General features: G+C 41.6%; 1 protein-coding gene and 1 pseudogene across 1 annotated transcript; one reads left to right on the top strand and one right to left on the bottom strand.

Annotated features, from left to right (window-relative positions):
• Positions 1 to 604: 604 nt before the first annotated feature.
• On the bottom strand, positions 605 to 1,774 carry LOC129624977 (AP-3 complex subunit sigma-1-like; annotated as a pseudogene).
• A 5,665-nt stretch (positions 1,775 to 7,439) lies between these two features.
• LOC129624976 (40S ribosomal protein S15a-like) lies at positions 7,440 to 7,886 on the top strand. The gene has a single exon (XM_055543155.1). It carries the CDS (start codon positions 7,467 to 7,469, stop codon positions 7,857 to 7,859), a length of 393 nt encoding a protein of 130 aa, XP_055399130.1. The 5' UTR covers positions 7,440 to 7,466; the 3' UTR covers positions 7,860 to 7,886.
• The last annotated feature ends 12,704 nt before the right edge of the window (positions 7,887 to 20,590 follow it).

Below are 20,590 nucleotides of genomic sequence, written 5' to 3'. Positions count from 1 at the left end.
CTCCAAAAAAAAAAATAAATAAATAAGGAGAAGACAGTATGACTTCAACATTGACAGTGCAGAAAATATAGTTGATATTAAATATGGGAGCCCTTGATATTGGCAACTTTGAAATTTGTGACATAATTCATGAGCAATCAAAAAATTCATGATGTAATCATTTGCCATTTTGGAGGTGAAAGCTTCAATCTTGGACAATAGTGACTAGACATATTGTGACTAGTCAATACTGACTAGTCAATAGTGACTAGCCAATCACATGGCAGTCCATTTCAATGGAGCTTCTTTGTTATTTATTCAACACTGTATAACCAGTTGCTCTTATGAAATAATGAATGACTATATATCTTAGTTTAAAAAATGTGTATGCCCCTAAAAGAAAGCCAGCAGCTTTTTCGGTGATGGAACCTGGTGCTAATGTTAAAAATTAAGAAAGAATGAAAATATTAGTAGGTGAGAAGTTAAGGATCCTTTAAGAAAATGATAGTTCATAGGCAGAGAATAGAAGTTCAGATAAATTAATATAATGATATGTTTGCTTATTCCAATCCACGGCACAAGTAATTCAATTATAAGTTTGTTTGTTTGTTTGTTTCCGGTTACCTTGGAGTTTATTTAAACTAAGAGAAATAGGTCATAATGTTTTCATGCAATACATACTTCGTTCTTTAAATAACAATTGTGACAAATAACAGAAATTATTAAGGAATGTTGCTCTTGTGATCCATACAAAACACCAACATTTTGGGTTGTACACAATTTAAAGAAATGTCCTGAACACTTTTCAAAATACTGTAATAGCCAATACATACAGGCATGCCTTAGGTGGCCACAGGAATACAGTTTAAAAAATGAAGAAAAAAAAAATCACACTGGAACTACTTAATTTCTTCAAAACCACTGAGCAAGAAAAGCAACATTGAACTTCCATACTGATTTTATATAATGTCTATACAGTACCTTGACTTAAATCCAAGAGTAAAAGTTAAGACTCTCCTCCTTTATTTTTGGTAAACAACTGCATGGTAAACTTAGATGACTTTTCCCCTGGATTTTACCTGGGAGTGGCCTTTTTAATTTTTCATTTAAAAGAGGGCAGGTTTGGCACTTTTATACTGATGTCACCAATGTTAATATTTCTTGGGATCTCAGGAAGATTCATATTCTTTACAGCTGATACAGCACGGGCTGGAGCTCCTGCTAAGCCAGCCTCAGATTTCTCCAGTTTATTCTGTGCGTCAATTTGTGTAACAATCTCATTCATGTTGGTCTCCAATACCATTCCCCCATCACGATTTCTGCAAGAATATTGTGAACCTTGTCTACATAGAAAATTAAATCCAGTTCACAGACGGTTTCAAAACACCTGTCTAATGTTTCCACAAATACTTGAATTAGATCTAAAATGCCAAGTTCACTTTCTGAAGAATCCACACAGAAGACAAAATATAATGTTGCATAATGTCTATAAATCAGTTTGTTGTCAGATCCTCCGATTAATAATCCTCCTTCTAGGAAATTACAAACATTTTCATCTCTCTTAGATACCAAATGGAATGTCTCCCTGATGATTTGCTGTTGTGTATCTTCACTGTAGGGCTGGTAGAACTTGGAGAGCCGCGGCTTCCCGTGGTTGTTAAAGATGAGGATCGCCTTGATCATGGCTGAGCCGGGCGGACCGGGTGGGAGCTGGGGGCCAGGGCGGGGGCGGGCGCGCGAACCTCGCCTTGGGATCTCGCCGGCTGTCCTTCCCCACCCGCCCCCTCCCGCACACGCGCGCTCAAATAAAAGTTTTATAGAGAAATAAGTAGTGATTCATAATACTTCCACAAATGCTGCAGCCTGTGGCAAAAAAAAAAAAAAATGTATTTTAAAGAAGAAATTAAATGCCATAATGCTAGTGATATAATTAGGGATTTCCAAAGGTAAGGCTCTAACTTTTCTTTATCTCAGTTAAACTTTCGGAGAAGGCAATGGCACCCCACTCCAGTACTCTTGCCTGGAAAATCCCATGGATGGAGGAACCTGGTGGGCTGCAGTCCATGGGGTCGCTAAGAGTCGGGCATGACTGAGCAACTTCCCTTTCACTTATCACTTTCATGCATTGGAGAAGTAAATGGCAACCCACTCCAGTGTTCTTGCCTGGAGAATCCCAGGGACGGGGGAGCCTGGTGGGCTGCCATCTATGGGGTCGCACAGAGTCGGACACGACTGAAGCGACTTAGCAGCAGCAGTTAAACTTTCAATACTTTGGTATTTTGATTAGTTAAACATCTATATCAATCTAAAGATTTTAGCCATTACTTGACTGAACCTAGAGAAGGCAAGATTATTAAAGATTTGGACCCCTGAATTCCATGGACAGGAAATACTTAGATGAATTCCTTCTCATTGGTGTTTGATGTTTGAGCCACAACAGCTAACAGAAATTTTCACAAAAGGCTTCAAGCATCCTTTTGTATTCTTACTCAGACAGTATGCCTGAAGTTCTGCATTTTTATTTTATTTCAGCAAATGGTTATTGTATCATATAGAGGCAGCTGTGAACTCTGGAAATTAGCTCTCCTCTTGCTCTGCCTCCTCATTATATCATCACCCTCTACCATCTGCAGACAGTTGTAGGAATATCAAGAGAAAGGGAAAACTGAGGGACCGATAGCTGACCCAGAAAAGCATTACCACCCAGAGCTACCCAGTTTTCACTGCAGAATTTTTATTTTATAATTAGGCCATCACTTTCCTGATCTCTGAGCTTCATTTAAAGAAGGGGTAACCCCATGGTTCTACTCCACAGTTACTCTTATTATAGCATCATAGAAATACAGTGCTGATGTTTCTGGTTCTCACATTACTCCAGCTCAGCCTGACTCCTTTGCTCCAAGCAACATTTTAGCTAAACTATCTCTTAACCAAAGAAAGGCAATTCCAAAGAATGCTCAAACTATTGCACAATTGCACTCATCTCACATTCAAGTAAAATAATGCTCAAAATTCTCCAAGCCAGGCTTCAGCAATACAAGAACCGTGAACTTCTAGATGTTCAAGCTGCTTTTAGAAAAGGCAGAGGAACCAGAGATCAAATTGCCAACATCTGCTGGATCATTGAAAAAGCAACAGAGTTCCACAAAAACATCTATTTCTGCTTTATTGACTATGCCAAAGCCTTTGACTGTGTGGATCACAATAAAATCTGAAAAATTCTGAAATAGATGGGAATACCAGACCACCTGATCTGCCTCTTGAGAAACCTATATGCAGATCAGGAAGCAACAGTTAGAACTGAACATGGAACAATGGACTGGTTCCAAATAGGAAAAGGAGTACATCAAGGCTGTATAGTGTCACCCTGCTTATTTAACTTCTGTGCAGAATACATCATGAGAAACGCTGGGCTGGAGGAAGCACAAGCTGGAATCAAGATTGCCAGGAGAAATAACAATAACCTCAGATATGCAGATGACACCACCCTTATGGCAGAAAGTGAAGAAGAACTAAAGAGCCTGTTGATGAAAGTGAAGGAGGAGAGTGGAAAAGTTGGCTTAAAGCTCAACATTCAGAAAACTAAGATCATGGCATCTGGTCCCATCATTTCATGGCAAATAGATGGGGAAACAGTGGAAACAATGAGAGACTTTATTTTGGGGGGCTCCAAAAATCACTGCAGATGGTGACTGCAGCAATGAAATTAAAAGACGCTTACTCCTTGGAAGGAAAGTTATGACCAACCTAGATAGCATATTCAAAAGCAGAGACATTACTTTGCCAACAAAGGTCCGTCTAGTCAAGGCTATGATTTTTCCAGTAGTCATGTATGGATGTGAGAGTTGGACTACAAAGAAAGCTGAGCACCAAAGAATTGATGCTTTTGAACTGTGGTGTTGGAGAAGACTCTTGAGAGTCCCTTGGACTGCAAGGAGATCCAACCAGTCCATCCTAAAGGAGATCGGTCCTGAAAGGACTGATGTTGAAGCTGAAAGTCTAATACTTTGGCCACCTGATGCAAAGAGCTGACTCATTGGAAAAGACCCTGATGCTGGGAAAGACTGAGGGCAGAAGAAGAAGGGGACAACAGAGGATGAGATAGTTGGATGACATCACCAACTCAATGGACATGAGTTTGGGTAGGCTTCGGGAGTTGGTGTTGGACAGGGAGGCCTGGCATGCTGCGGTTCATGGGCTTGCAAAGAGTCGGACACGACTGAGTGACTGAACTGAACTGATCTCTTAACTTTGGGTTTACAAACCCAGTGAAGTACTTCTGAGTGAATCTTGTATTCCCCAATCTGGTAGGCTCAATAATGACCTCCTAAATATGTCCACATCCTAATTCCTAAGGCCTGTCAATATGTAATCTTATGGGGAAAGGAACTTTGTGTGATTAAATTAAGCATCTTGAGACTAGGAGATACATTTGTATTGTCTGGGGGAAGCCCAAAGTAATCATAAGCATCCTTATAAGAGAAAAACAAGGACAAAGTCAGAAAAAAGGAGGTATAACAGCAAAAGCAGAGACTGGAACAATGTGCTTTGACGATGGAGGAAGGAGTCACAAGCCAAAGAATGCAGATACCTTCTAAAAGCTGAAAAAGGTAACAAAACAAACTCGCTCCTAGAGTCTCCAGAAGGAATGCATCCCATTGACACCTTGATTTTAGCCTCACTAACTCTTTTTGGACTTCTGACCTCCAGAACTATGAGAGAATAAACTTGTATTGTTTTAAGCTACTAAATTTGTGTTGATTTGTTATAGCAATAATAGGAAACTAATTCACCCAGTTACCAACTCCATCACCATCTTTAAGGTTGAATAATCAATAGCACTTTGGTACTCCCCAAACTGCTTGACTCCAGCTGGGTATTTAATGTCCTGTGTATTACTAAGGACAGCTGTAAGTTGAGGCTGATTTGGAAGGCACATAACAGGTGGTCCAGAAAGGGACAGGTAATACTGCCAGTCAGCACAGCCTAGGGGTCAAATTTAGAGAAAGCAATAAAAGCAGGAGGATCAAGCAGAGTCCAGGCAGTCAGACAGCAAACTCCACCCCAAGTAACAGCACTGATGTGCTTAGCTATTCAACAAGTTATGGCTCCATCTCTGTCTTTAATTTGTAGGTCAACCTGGTGGAACAGTTTGCCACAGAAAGAGATCAAAGGCCTATATGAGACTGAAATCAAAGCAGAACTATTTGAATTCACTCCCACTGGACACACTTGTCAGAACTTGCAGGCTATAAAAATGTCAGAAAACATGTCAGAAGCCAAGTACTTGCATCTGTAGAACTTTGCAGCATCTGCTCTTATGCAATAAATCCAGGATGACTCTTCTTTGGAAATTTAGAAATTTATAAGCTGGAGAGTTCACTCATACCCTCGTCATTACCAACTATCCTCACCACTTTTAAAAGAAAAAAGAAGAGGTGATCAAATTAGGGGAGAGGATAGGAAATAAGAAAGCACCTATATTGCCACCTTCTCTGTTGCCAGGTTCTATGAGACACCCTTGATATGTGGAGGCATGTTTAAACCTCAGTGTCATTTTACTCCATCATTTAAAGATGGTTAAACCTCCCCGCCCTTGCCCAACCTAGAAGTCCTTGAGGTAGGAATGAGATCATTGGACAAATCGAAATATGAGTTGTTCTCAAGGCTCCCCTGTGAATAGCTATTAGAATCACAAAGCACCTAACTTCATCCAAGAGTTGTTCAAACAATGTTTGTTTTTAAGAAACAAACTTACTTTTAAGAAATAGATGGACAGACTCTTTTCTATGTACAGTCAGTGCTCATTATTCTCAGAGTATATTTGTGAATTCTGCTGCATGCTAAATATATTTGTAACCCCAAAATCAATATTCATGGCACATTCATGGTCATTCACAGGCATGCGTGGAGCAGGGAAAATGTGAGTCACCCAATGCTCATGTTCCCAGCAGAGATCAAAGAAACTGACACCCTCCTTCCTTGTTTCAGCTCTCATAGTGTAAACAAGTATCTTTTTCATGTTCTATGTAGTGTCATGGTTTTTGCATTCTTATGCTTTTGGTATCAGTTTTGCTGTTTAAATGACAGCTGAAGGACTTTCAGTGATCTAAGCACAAGATGAAAGAGAAAATATATGTATGAGATAAGCTTTGTTGAGGCATGAATCGCAGCACTGTGCACCTTGAGTGTTTGTGAATCAACAATATATCTTAAAATGTCTTTGAACAGAAACACACGTAAAACAAGGTTATGTATTGATTGGTTGATGAAAATATTATGACCAGAGGCTTGCAGGAACCTAACTTGATAATTCCCTTAGAGCAATAGTTCAATATTCATCATTTGTGGTAACTTTATGGAACATAACTACTGTGAATAAAGAGAATTGACTGTAACCTTTCAAGTTCATATTTTGTTTGTCACAAGACATAACCTGAAGTGTTAGTTGAATAAAATCAGAGCCCAAGGTTTGAGTTGATCACATTGCCACTTTTTGCAGCATCCCTGAAGCCCCTCCTTCCTACATGTCTGCCACAAATTGAAAGCCGTTGGAAAGAAACGTCTGCGATGAAAACACATACATTTAACCAAACAACAGTCCACACTTTCTGGAGATCACATGTCTAGGAAAGCAGGTTTTTTTCCCCATTTAAAAAAAAAAAAAAGTTGAACTTGAAAGACACCCCTTATCTGCTCTATTGCATTACAAGAAGAAAACCACACTCTGTCCGCATCTCAGAGTGAAAAGGAGGGTAGCCCTTGGCTAAGACTTTGGGCCTCTTTGTGGCCATTTCAGTGGTTTTCAAAGTTGGTTTTTGCAGAGCTGAGGGAACAATTACTAAGAGGTAGTGCTATGTCTTACTCTCAGTGGACCCATGTACACAGTCTGAAGCAGCAGATTGGGACCAAAAAAATGGAGCCAGGGATTGTCCACATAAAACTGTGAAGTTTAATTCACTGAGAAGAGGTGGTCTTGGAAATTATGGAGCATGAAAAAAAATGTTATCCTGCCTCCTTGTGGGTTTTAACTATATCGTTTGTCTTTGACGAGAGAAGGAGAATGCAGAGGGAGAAGGAAAGAGGGAGGTGGGGTAAAGAGAGAGAGAGATGCCTTTCTACATGATTCAACAGACACTCACTGGAAATTGTAAAGGATGAAGAGGTGTGCCTGCAAAAAATGCAGATGGGGAGAAGCTCTGGAAGCAAAAGCTCATCCTGGGCTGTGCTGCGGAACTTGCAATGTCAACAGCTACCTTGCACTGCCCTTCTGGAATCCCCAGGAAATTCTTATGGATGGAGTTCCTTAGCACCAGGGAAGGTACTGCCAAGGGGAGAGGGACAAATCCTGGGGGAGGCAGACCCCTTAGGTAGATAACAGAATTTCTAAAAGAGTGAGTGGGAGTCCCACAATGAACATTAAAAAGAAATTGGTGCCCCCTTTTAAAGCAAGAATGAGCTTTCCGCCATCTTTCCATGCCGCCAGAATGGTGCGCATGAATGTCCTGGCCGATGCTCTCAAGAGTATCAACAATGCCGAAAAGAGAGGCAAACGCCAGGTCCTTATTAGGCCGTGCTCCAAAGTCATGGTCAGGTTTCTAACAGTGATGATGAAGCATGGTTACATTGGCGAATTTGAAATCATTGATGATCACAGGGCTGGGAAAATTGTTGTGAACCTCACAGGCAGGCTAAATAAGTGTGGAGTGATCAGCCCTAGATTTGATGTGCAACTCAAAGATCTAGAAAAATGGCAGAATAACCTGCTCCCATCCCGTCAGTTTGGTTTCATTGTACTGACAACCTCAGCTGGCATCATGGACCATGAAGAAGCAAGACGAAAACATACAGGAGGGAAAATCCTTGGATTCTTTTTCTAGGGATGTAATACATACAAATAAAATGCCTCAGAGGAAAAAAAAAAAAAATAAAGCAAGAATGAGATAGGACGGTCTGCTCTCATCCCTTCCATTCAAACTACTAGAAGTCAGCCTAATGAGACAAGGGAAAAAACATTATAAGGATTAGAAAAGAAGAATACCATTGTGATTATTTGCAGATAATATACTTGTCTGCAAATAAAACCCAGAATAACCTAGTAAAACCTAATAAACTAATAAGAGAGTACAAAAAGGTAGTGGACTACAAGATGCAGAAACAAAAATCAACAGTGAACTTGACAAATTCAACTTGACAAACTTTGAATTATACCAAATTCAAACCAAAGCACGTATTTTTTTAAGGCACATTTTTTAAGAAGGGACTTAATCCATCAGCCAGCAATATTTATTATAAAGTTATGGTAAAACTGGAAGAGTGGGGTATTCACAGAAGGGATAAACAAATAGGCCAATCAAATAAAATTTAAAGCCCCAGATTTCAGATGCATGTATGTATAGAAATGGGAAAAATCCATTTTTCCCCCAAAATGTGGAAATCAAGGCTAAAGAGATAATTTAATCTCAATTGCAGAGAAATAAATTGAGATTTTAAACACTTAACTTCTTTACGGAAAATCTACACCTCCTAGCTACCCTCTACCTTTTGTGGAGGCACTGAAAAGTATTAGGGGATGGGACAGAACAGGGAAATATGCTCTGCTCCCACTTCAGCCTGTGCTAATGTAAAGAGAGAGGCAGCAACATCCAAGAGGGTGAAGGGAGAGTGGTGTCCATGCATTCTTGGGTCACCAGCAACAAAGAGAGCAGAGGTGGAGATGGGAGCCGTGATGACCTGGCTACAGTCAGGTGAATATCTCATAAAAGACTGAAAAGAAACTCCACTGACACAAGACTAGGAAGCTGGGAGCCTGGTCCAAGGATAACTTCTTACACAAATCCAGTCGAATATCATATATTACCGATAGAATTCCTCTGTGAGTAACACACTGACAGTCTACTTCCTAGGTACATTCTGCAATTGTCTTTTCTGCTTTCAAGAGTCTTTACCCAGTTTTTATTTTAATTTTTATTAGAGCATAGTTGATTTACAATGTTGTGTTATTTTCAGGTATACAATAAAGTGAATCAGTTATGCATGTACATATATCCACTCTTTTATTTTAAATTCTTTTCCCATATAGTCCATTACAGAGTACTGAGTAGAGTTCACTGTGCTATACAGCAGGTTTTTATTAGTTATCTATTTTACATATAGTAGTGTGTATATGTCAGTCCCAATCTCCCAATCGTCTTTACCTATCTTTATCACAATAATCCTCTCCTTCCCCATAAGCACTGAAGAGCCAGACAAAGCTGCATAACTCATGAGCTGTGATTCTGTCATCATGCATTTATCACCAGTTGATTTGTGTCTGTTCCTGCCTGTCCCTGATCTTATCCCTACTCAGGTTTCTCTAATACCATGCGAGTAACCCTAAACCTTCCTGCCTTTATCCATATTACCTGCTCCAGTTTCTCTGGTAGAATTAGCTCTCTCTCATGACTATTGGCTGGTTCTGGTCTCATGCACAGCCCTGGTTTCCACTCCATTCGAACTGAGCTCTGCTGGATGCAGAAGGATTCCCCAGAGTGAAGATGCAACTTTGCTCCCAATATGAGAGACCACTGCCTTCTCCTTTCCCAGAGAATGCCTCCCAGGTTTCAGCACCAGCACAGACCAATAACAGTAACCTGTAATTTAGATTCATGTGACCCAGCTCTTCTATTGGGCTTGATTCCTGGGTCCTTCTCCCATATCTTCCAGTTTTATTATGCCTCCTTCCCCACCTCTAACCTGCACCCCTGATACCCAGAAAACCAAATTAAGATCCTAGATGTCTTTAGTCTTTCTCTATGTGCCAGTTGGAATCTTAGTAGGAAGTGAATTCAACTCAGCTGGTTCAAATGAGAAACCTTTAATAAAGAAAATATTTACAGAGGTGTGGGTGGAGATAAGGGAATCAACAAGGGGTGATGGGGCTCCCAGAAACCAGCAGAGGGTAGCTTTATCATCCTTAGGACTGGAGAGCAAGAGAAGGAAATGATGACACAAGAGCTCAGTGAGAGCTGGAGTCACTGGAAAGGGGCTGCTCCTGGAAGGATGGAGCCACTGTCGGAGCAAGAAGTAGTATACCCTGACCTCTCTCTCCTGCGCCCTCCAGTCTCAGGCACCTTCCATTGGTCAAACCCAACCAGAATCCAACTGGCATGTGAGCCCAAAAACTGTCATCTGTAGAGTCACTCTCTGAGCACAGAGTAGGGCAGAGAAGGGTAGCAAATGAACCTGAGGTGGGCAAACAGTACAAGCAGACCCTTTGTTTCTCATGTCAGACCTTTCATTTCTCCTGCAACCGTGAGTGTTTCAAACATGGGCTCTCCTGGCCTCCTGACAGGGGAGTTTCTCTTAAGCCCTTCATGAGGTATCTACCTGGCAATAGCCAATGTGTTATGGCTCCCACAAAAGTATTCCAACTACTCAGATACGAGTGAGACCCACTCCTGGGCAGGGAATACCCGGTACTTCTCAGAAGCTAGGAGTTACTGGGAATTTATGGAGAGAGGACAATAAAGGCATGTCTCCACCAAAGGAGCTCCCAGTGGAGACACAGGCAGGTGGGATGAATCAAATAAGAGGAAGGACACAGGACTAAGAAGCTCAAGCCAGGACGCTTTGTTCCAACTGGTGGGTGATAATCCCTCCTCTTCTTCCAGGGTGTGCCCAACAAGTAGTAGAATGGCCCAGGCAATCATGGTAGGAAGGGCTGCAGACCGTGTAACAATACCCATTCCATGTTCACGTCCTTTGTCCTATTCAGACCAGAGACAGATTCCCAGCCCCAGCTTGGTCACACACAATTATCCTGCCCCGACCGAGTTCTTGTTTCCCTACCTGCATTTCATATTCTGAGTTTCTTCCTTTCCTTCTTCCTAGGTTTATTTATGTCCTCCCATCACTTTTTGTTGTCACCTAATCACAATTTCATGTCCTTTGTCAACTTTTAGTGACTTTAAATTAAAGTATGGTTGCCATAACCACTCTTGCAAAAATTATGGACTGGCTGCCTTATTTAGCAGTAGTTATATCCTACCTTGGAATGGCATCTTGGTTAAAACAGAGAGTGTGGGCTTCTATTTTATCTTAACACCGAGAATCATGGACCAAAACCAACACACTCACCACCAGCAGCCACATACATTAGCTCATTTAGCCCCTCAACTCCCCTCTGAGGTGTGAGCCACTATTAGTCATTTTAAAGATGAGGTAACTAAGGCTCAGAGAGGTTGATTAATTTGCCCCAGGTCATGCGGCCAGTAAGGATCCTCTCAGTTCTCTCTCTGTCCTCCTGATTGTCTGTGACCTAAGAGTGAGGAATAAAGGCAGCACTTGAAGGAAAACACTTTTCTCTCCTCTTGTTGCAGTTGTTTCTCTGTCTTCCCTTTGGATTCTGTACAGAGCCGCTGTTCATCTTTGCCTTATGCTTCAGAACAAGACAGAATGAATGAATAACCAAGGCTGTTGGGAGCAGCCTCCCAGACAGGATGACCAGAACCCCAGAAAGCTTGAACACTAGGCTGCCATGGCTGAACCTTTACAATCTCAATTCAACAGTCTGCCACTGTGCCTTTTTTATTTCTTGTGAGCCTGCTGTATTTAAGAACATAGAAAAGGACTTTTGTTTAGCCAGAAGGTATGGGAGTGGGGTCATTCTGAAAGAGGAAAACTGAGACAGAAATGGGACAGAGCCTCTAACTGCTCTTCATTCTCCCATTGTCTCTGTCAGGCGTCACTTCCAAACTACAAAACCAGAAAAGCATGGCTTGTTAAGTCCTGCATTATCTGGGACAGTTGGGGGTCTCTCATCCATTCCTCAAGACACACACACACACACACACAGAGAAAGAGAGAGACCCCGAACTTAGTACAGAGTGGGTAAATGCCAAGTATTCCTGCCCTGATTGCACTCTGAAGCTAAATCCACCTTGATACTTTAATTTCTGAATAGGGAAATGTCCAGAGAGGGAAACTGTCCTGTACAAAGTCACAGAACTGTTCACGTGGCAGACTACGGTCTAGAGCCCAGTCTCCTGGTCCCCAAGTAAATTTTTCACATTGCATTATCCTCACCCCCTCCATGAGGGCTTGATGCAGAGGGTCATCAGTAGGGTCCAGCTAGGCCTTACATATGGGGATGAAGAGAAGATTCATAGGGGAAGAGGTTCCTGAAAACCCGAGAGTTGAGTTTCATGGTCTTTCTTGGGTCAAAGAGAACTCTTCCCAGGTAAGGCTGGGAATTACAAATTTACAAATTAAGATACAGGATGCCAGACTTCCCAAGTGGTACTAGTAGTAAAGAACCTGCCTGCCAATGCGGGAGACATAAGAGATGCAGGTTCAATCCCTGGCTGGGAAGTCCCTTGGAGGAGGGCATGGCAACCCACTTCAGTGATTTTGTCTGTAAAATCCCATGGATAGAGGAGCCTGGTGAGCTACAGCCCAAAGGGATAACAAAGAGTTGGATATGACTGAAGTGACTGAGCACACACAGCAAACACATACAGGATGCCCAGTTAAACTTGAATTTCAGGTAAATGATACCTAGTGTTTTGGAATAAGTATATCCAAGTATTTCAACTGTATCTGGCAACCCTATTCCCAAGGTTCAGATGAGGGGGAAAATACCATAACTGCCACAGATACTTCCTCATTTCCCTGCAGGTGTTCAGGCCCTCAATGTTCTGACTCTAGCCAATGGAACCTGCCTTGTTTTCTAGAATTATTTCTAGTCTGAGGTAAACATGGCACCAGTAAGCAATTGGGAAAGTTAGGGAGTTAATAGAAAATATAGATCTCAAAATATTTAACCCATACCACTGTATCTTTGCTACCTGAACTTCTCAGAGTGTGAAACATAGAGTTGTCCTACTGGAAGATCTACCCCAGGGATGCCCTTCTAAGGACAACGCCAAGCAGACTACCCCAAAGTAGGGAAGTTCTTTACACAAATTTCTTGAGTGAGTGAATGAATGAGCAAGCCAGGGCCAGACCAGAGATTCGGGAAATCTGACCTTTGAACAATAGCACTCCTTTCTTGAGCTGACACCCCAGTTCTCTCCCAACCCAGGCCTGAGGCATCTTTCAGAGCTCAGTGGAATTCCCTTCTTAAATGGAAAGGCAAGCTACAGGAAGTCCAAGGTCTGGCTCACTCATTTAGGGCCCCCAGGGCCTATCTCAATGCTAGACACAAACTGAGAAGCCAATTAAAAGTTGAATGAATGAATGAATGAATGACTTTTCTGACTACAAAGACCTCAGGAGTCCAAGAAACAGGGATTTGGAATGTACAATGATAGGAATCCATTGCCACCAATCTTGAATCCATTCATTCATTCAATATTAAATATACTGAGCTTTTTTAGGTCCAAATGGGAAACTGAAAGTGTTATTCACTCAGTTGTGCCCAACACTTTGGGACCCCATGGATTGTAGCCCACCAGGCTAATTTGTCCATGGAATTTTCCAGGTAAGAATATTGGAGTGGGTTGCCATTGCCTTATACAGGGGATCTTCCCAACCCAGGGATTGAACCTGGGTCTCCCAAATTGCAGGCAGATTCTTTACCATCTGAGCTACCAGTGAAGCTTAATATTCCATTTTCTTTAAAAATTGTTTGGTCCCTACCCCTAGAAAACATATCAACCACTTTCAATAATAGCAGTCTCATTTTGATAATGAATCATTGTTTAGCTGTTGAAAAGTCAAGTTCAATCTTGCCCAAGTCAAAACTCCAATCTCATATGCAATTCCAAGTCTCAATTCTCCTTGCAGGTTCTACCTAAACTGTGGCTTGAGGCCTTGCAATGAGGATAGGGGATGTGAGCAATTCCACCCTTCCTCTACTTCCTCCCTGTAATGAGACAAAGTAGAAGATATTAGAAAAAATAGGGAGCCTCAATTTACTTAGCTAATGTTATTTGTGATTGTCCCTTGGCTACAGAAGTCTTCTGTACATGGTAGGGTCCCTACCTTGCACCTGGTCAGGTGCATTGGCAGATCCTTTGGAAGTATCCCTACACGAGCCTCCATACTGTATAGTTTTCTGATGTGGGCAATGTGCTCTGTGCATAAGCTGCATGCTTCTTCCTTTCTAATTCTTGCCCAACTAGTCTGTCCGAAATCCTTTTCACGCTGTAGTCCCCTCACTTCTTGAGCAACCTCCTATCAAGACTGCTTAATAGATAATACTAGTTCTAATACCATGAACTAGAGACTGTTCATAGTATCCATTTACCCATCCTTGCTTCTCCAAGTATAGAGTGCTATCTGCCTACTGACGCCTTCATTCCTAGACCTCCCGTCACAGTCAATGCCAGCTAACATTCCACCTTTAGCATGACTTGGTTAGATATGGATTCCAGTATGTTTCACATAAGTCTCCCAGGTTGCAGTTCCCCTAAGAACTCTCACCTCCCTCCTTCCCTGTGGATACACCAAGAGCCACAGGAACTTGAAGTCCCTGGTGGTCCAGTGGTTAAGACTCTGTGCTTCCAATGCAGGCAGCAAGGGGTTCCATCCCTGGTTAGGGAACTAAGATCCATCAGGTTGCACAGTGCAGCTAAAAGAATACAAAACAAACAAAAACAAAAAAAAACATGAAGCCACAGGATTCTGCATCTCAGCATGCTATCAGCTTTCTGGTGAGAAGCCAAGTGGAAGAATGTGGAATATCCATGAAGAGAAACAAGGAAACACCTAGAAATGAGCAGCAGCCCTTGGCTGAACTCTTCTTTCCCAATGACTCCCAATAATCACATAAAATGATTTATAAGATAGCCTTATAAAGACTGAAGGTAGAAGAAAGTATTGATGGCCACTGAACTTGTTCCAATGTTTTCTACTAAGTCTGGCATAGGTACGTCTAGCATCTAACTTTGTAATGCAGATAAACACATGTTGCATCAGCTATTCTGCTGGTGTGTGTGTGCGTGCTCAGTCATGTCCAACTCTTTGCAACCCCATGGACTGTCAGCCACCCAGGCCCCTCTGTCCATGGGGTTTCCCAGGCAAGTATACTGTAGTGGGTTGCCATTTCCTCTTCCAGCAGATCTTCCTGACCGAGAGATTGAACCCACATCTCCTGCATTGGCAGGTGGATTCTTTACTGCTGAGCCATCAAGGAAGCACTCATCTATTCTAGTACCTCTTTTTGAGAAGTGAGGGTAACTTTCACCTATTATTCTCATCTTTATGGTTTCACTGAAATCCCATGATATCCAATAAAGTCCTTTCAACTTCCTGTTAAAATCATTTATTCATTCACTCATCCATCTATCTACTCATTCAGCATATTGTTAGAGTACATTATTGAGTGTAGCAGTGAGATATCTGACTTAAGGAATCTAGATGGAAGATCTCACTGGGAGAGGGCATCTGGATCCAAGATCAAACTGAACCATCAGTACAAAAAAAAGACTTTAAGTACTTCCTTGGTAGTCCAATGGTTAAGAATCTGCCTGCCAAGGCAGGGGATGCTGGTTTGATCCCTGGTCTGGGAAGATGTCACGTGCAACAGGGCAACTAAACTACTGAGCTCATGCATCGCATCTATTGAAGCCCACACACCCTAGAGCCCTTGCTCTGCAAAAAGAGAAACCACCACAATGAGAAGCCAATGCACTACAACTAGAGAGTAGCCCCTGCTTGCTGCAACTAGCGAAAGCCCACATGTAGCAATGAAGACCCAGCACAGCCAAAAATAAATAAATATTTTTTTAAAGGACTTTAGAAACAAAAATGAAACAAAACAATATAATCAATGGCCACAGTAATATATGTAAAATCTGACTCTAGGGACACAGTGACCAACCACCCTGCAGTCTGAAACTCATACCCTCAGATGAATGGGATCCATGTGGAACAACACATTTCCCTGAAAGATGTAGACAAACTGGAGATGGCTGTCAAAAGTAGCTGCACAGCCCTGAAAACCATGCTCTGGGAAGAAGGAGCAGGAGAATTTGCCCAAGAAAAGAGAAGGCCAACAAGAGAAGCAAAAGTAGCTGCTGCCTTCAATATTTGAAGGCTAGCGATATTAACTGTAACCATACACAAAGGGTATGACCTCAAAGAGTAGATGTACAAAAGGAAACAATAGAAGGTTCTCCGAAACTAAGATTTCAGTTGTATATATTAAATCACTTGCTAATCAGTCAGTTCAGTTCAGTCGTTCAATGGTGCCCAACTCTTTTGCATTTGAAATAAACCCTGTGCATTTTACGTAAATTATATAGTGGTTTTGTTATTGTTCAGTCACTAAGTTGTGTCTAGCTCTTTGCGACCCTATGAACTGCAGCATGCCAGGCTTCCCTGTCCTTCAATGTCTCCTTCAGTTTGCTCAAGTTCATGTCCATTGAGTCAGAGATGTCATTCAACTATCTCATACTCTGTCAACCCCTTCTCCTCCTGCCTTCAATCTTTCCCAGCATCAGGATCTTTTCTAATGAGTTGGCTCTTCTCATCAGGTGGCCAAAGTATTGGAGCTTCAGCTTCAGTACCAGTCCTTCCAATGAATATTCAGGTCTGATTTCCTTTAGGATTGACTGGTTTGATCTCCTTGCAGTCCAGGGGACTCTCAAGAGTCTTTTCCAACACCACCAGTTCAAAAGCATCAATTCTTTGGCACTCAGCTTTCTTTATGGTCTAACTCTCACATCCATACATGACTACTGGAAAAGCCATAGCTTTGACTAGACAGACCTTTGTCAGCGAAGTAACGTCTCTGCTTTTCAATATGCTGTCTAGGTTTGTCATAGCTTTTCTTCCAAGGAGCAAGAGTCTTTTAATTTTATGGCTGCAGTCACCATCTGCTGTGATTTTGAAGCCCAAGAAAATAAACTCTGTCACTGTTTCCATTGTTTCCCCATCTATTTGTCATGAAGTGATCGGACCGGATGCCATGTTTTTTGAATGTTTTTTGAATGTTGAGTTTTAAGCCAGTTTTTTCACTCTCCTCTTTCACCTTCATCAAGAGACTTTTTAGTTGCTCTTCTATTTCTTCCATAAGGGTGATGTCATCTGCATATCTGAGTTTATTGATATTTCTCTTGGCAATCTTGATTCCAGCTTGTGTTTCATCCAACCTGGCATTTCACATGATGTACTCTGCATAGAAGTTAAATAAGCAGGGTGACAATATACAGTCTTGACGTAGTCCATTCCCAATTTGAACCAGTCTGTTGTTCCATGTCCTGTTCTAACTGTTGCTTCTTGACTTGCATACAGGTTTCTCAGGAGGCAGGTAAGGTGGTCTGGTATTCCCATCTCTTAAAGAATTTTCCACAGTTTGCTGTGATCCACACAGTCAAACTCACTTCCTAATAGTCAGATTCATTTAATTACTTGCACAGCCTGTCAATGAAGATGTAAACTAGGAACTGATGACCGTCTGTCGAGGAACTCTTTGACAGGAAGTTTCTCTACTGCAATGGTCTTCAATCAGCATTAGTAGAACATGCTAAAATAAAGATTCCTAATTCCCACTCCAGGCTTGAAATCAGAACTCTTGGGAGTGGGGCTCAGGTGTCTACATATTTCAGTAAGCTCCACAGGTGATTCTAAAGAGCCAACCAGGACTGAGAACCAGTGCTCTGTGGGGTGGAGAGATACACTATGGCCATTGCCAACTCCCAGACTGGACAGTTTTAAGAAATATTTGGTAAGAAGTGAGTTGGACTTCTCAGGCAGTGCTAGTGGTAAAGAACCCGCTTGCCAATGCAGGAGACATAAGAGATGCAGGTTCAATCCCTGGGTCAGGAAGATCCCCTAGAGGAAGGCATGGCAACCCACTTCAGTATTCTTGCCTGGAGAACCCATGGACAGATAAATGGTAAAGAAGTTGTGGTACACATACACAAGAGAATATTACCCAGCCATAAAAATAAATACATTTGAGTCAGTGCTATTGAGGTAGATGAACCTAGACCCTGTTATACAGAGTGAAGTAAATCAGAAAGAGAAAAATAAATACTGTATATTAACACATATATATGGAATCTAGAAAAATGGTACTGATGAACCTTTTTGCAGGACAGTAATGGAGGCGCAGACATAAAGAATAGACTTTGGATACAGTGGGTTGGGTGATAGCATGGGAAGAATTGAGAGCATAGCATTGAAACATATATTACTATATGTAAAATAGATAGCTAATGAAAAGTTGCTGTATAACACAGGGAACTCTGTGACAGCCTGGAGGGGTGGGCTGGTGGGGAGGGGACAAATATTTACTGATAGCTGATTCACGTTGCTGTACGGGAGAAACCAACGCAACATTGTAAAGCAATTATCTTCCAATTAAAAATAAATTTTAAAAAATTTAATGCCATGAATTTTAAATTTACTGAGATTGATTTTTGTGGGGAGAGAGAAAATTAGCCAAGGTGGACTATCCAGGCTCTCTCGTCCCATGTTTTGTAAATAATGACTATGTAACAGCTGAGATTTATAGCACTGCACATGCACGTCATGAGGTCCTGGCTCAGCCACGGGTTGTATGCTGTAGAGATACGTGAGTGCCACCTAGATAAGCTGTGGCATTTACTGCTGTGCCACAGTTGTGTCCATTGGGTCAGCCAAGGGAGGAGAGAATAAAGCGTGTCTGCTGCTGCAGCTGCTGCATCAGCCAGAAGAGAATAAACCTGTCTGTAGTTCCAATGGCTCCTGAGTCTCCTTCCAGTCCCTTAGCTTGCACCTTGCCAACTCTGGGTTCAATAAACAGTGTGAACAATGAGACAACTGACATCACAAACAGGATGAAGAGTGATACAATTTTTATATATGATGCTTTTGTGTAACTATCACCTGATAAGTTGTAAGATATTTCCAGCATTCCAGAAAGCTCTCACATGCCACTTCCCAGGACTCTCCTTCTCTGCCCAAGGATAGTACTATTTTAATATCTATAATCATAGAGTATTACTACCTTTCTTAAATGTCAAAAAAATAGAATTATACAGCATGTGTTATTTTATGTGTAAATCTTTCATTCATCCATAGATCTCGAGAAGATTTTTTTTAAAGGTATAATATAAACCAAAAAAAATGAAGACAGTGGGAGAGGAAATGACAGCCACCATATTTTGAAAGCTGGGTTATTGTAGGATGTGTGGTAATTGAGTTAGTAGACGTGAGAAAGTGGAGTCCAAAATCAACAGTGGGAAAACCCAAAATGCCATCTGCTTTGCTCAACAGAAGCCCAAAAAATTTCAGGATTGAGGGTGATGCTGAAAACAGAATGAAGTTAAGAGAGTAGTCATGAGCAAATAAACATCCAGATTCTCCTTCTTGGTACCATCCAAAGACAGAAGGACTGTTTTTCCTGGAGAGAAAATAGTACAGACACCAGGCACAGGTAAGGGCAGGAAGTGTTATATTGGAAAGTGGAAAATAGGCAAAATCTGCCTATACACTGAGTGTTGACACTCCAACCCTTTTTCTCCTCTAGTTACCTAAATTCTGGCAGCCAAGGTAAATACTGCTAGAACTGGGCAGAGAAGTTTTCTCCTTTAAAGTCTGGCCCAGTCCAAAGGGGAAAGACCTAAAGATAATGTTTTCTAACAAAATGGCCCAGCCAGGTCACTCTACGAGACCCACAGGTCAACAAGGGTCACTCATGAGTACAGAAATCCCCATCAATATTAGTGCCCTGCAATTCAATGTGAGCAGACAAGCAGACATTTGAGGGAATCCAATGATAGAGACAAAAATAATACCTAGAAGGAAGTAACTTAGAGGGAACAAATATACACATATATATCTGATATATATGATATACTGATATATAAATTTATTAAAATATACAATTTATATATTTAATATGTAATATACCTCCAGGTCATCTGTAACTCTGATGTACTCCTTTTAATTACTGAACAATATTTCATGTGTGTGTGTTAGTCACTCAGTCATGCCAACTCTTCACAACCCCATTGACTGTAGCCCACCAGGCTTCTCTGTCCATGGGATTTCCCAGGCAAGAATACTGGACTGGGTTGCCATTTCCTTATCCAGGGGATCTTCCCAACCCAGGGACTGAACCCGGGGGTCTCTGGCATTGCAGGCAGATTGTTTGCTGTTTGAGCCATAAGGGAAGCCCAAGAATACTGGAGTAGGTAGCCTATCCCTTCTCCAGCAGATCTTCCTGACCCAGAAATTGAACCAGGATCTCCCGCATTGAAGGCATATTCTTTACCAACTGAGCTATGAGGGAAGCCCAATAATAACCAAGCAATATCCTTAAGAGAGACTAATTACCCTAGTCATTTTATTTTTTTATTTATTTTAACTGGAGGATAATTACTTTACAATATTGTGATGGTTTTTGTCATACATCAGCACGAATTGGCCATAGGCACACATGTGTCTCCTCTCCTGAACCCCTCTCCTACCTCCCTCTCCAACCCATCACTCTAGGCTGTCACAGAGCACCAGCTTTTGGTGCCCTGCTTCATGCACCAAGCTCCCACTGGCTACCTATGGTAGCCATTTACATATGGTAATGTATGTTTCAATGCTATTCTCTCAAATCATCCCACCCTCTTCTTCTCCCATAAAGTCCATAGCTCAGAGCTTCAAGCACTCCAATCACTGATTTCAGTTTGTTCCTCCTATCTAG

This window comes from Bubalus kerabau, chromosome 13, assembly GCF_029407905.1.
Source record: "Bubalus kerabau isolate K-KA32 ecotype Philippines breed swamp buffalo chromosome 13, PCC_UOA_SB_1v2, whole genome shotgun sequence".
Taxonomy (NCBI): domain Eukaryota; kingdom Metazoa; phylum Chordata; class Mammalia; order Artiodactyla; family Bovidae; genus Bubalus; species Bubalus kerabau.
The sequence above is the reverse complement of the archived record's forward strand: the minus strand, read 5'-3'. Positions and strand labels throughout refer to the sequence as shown.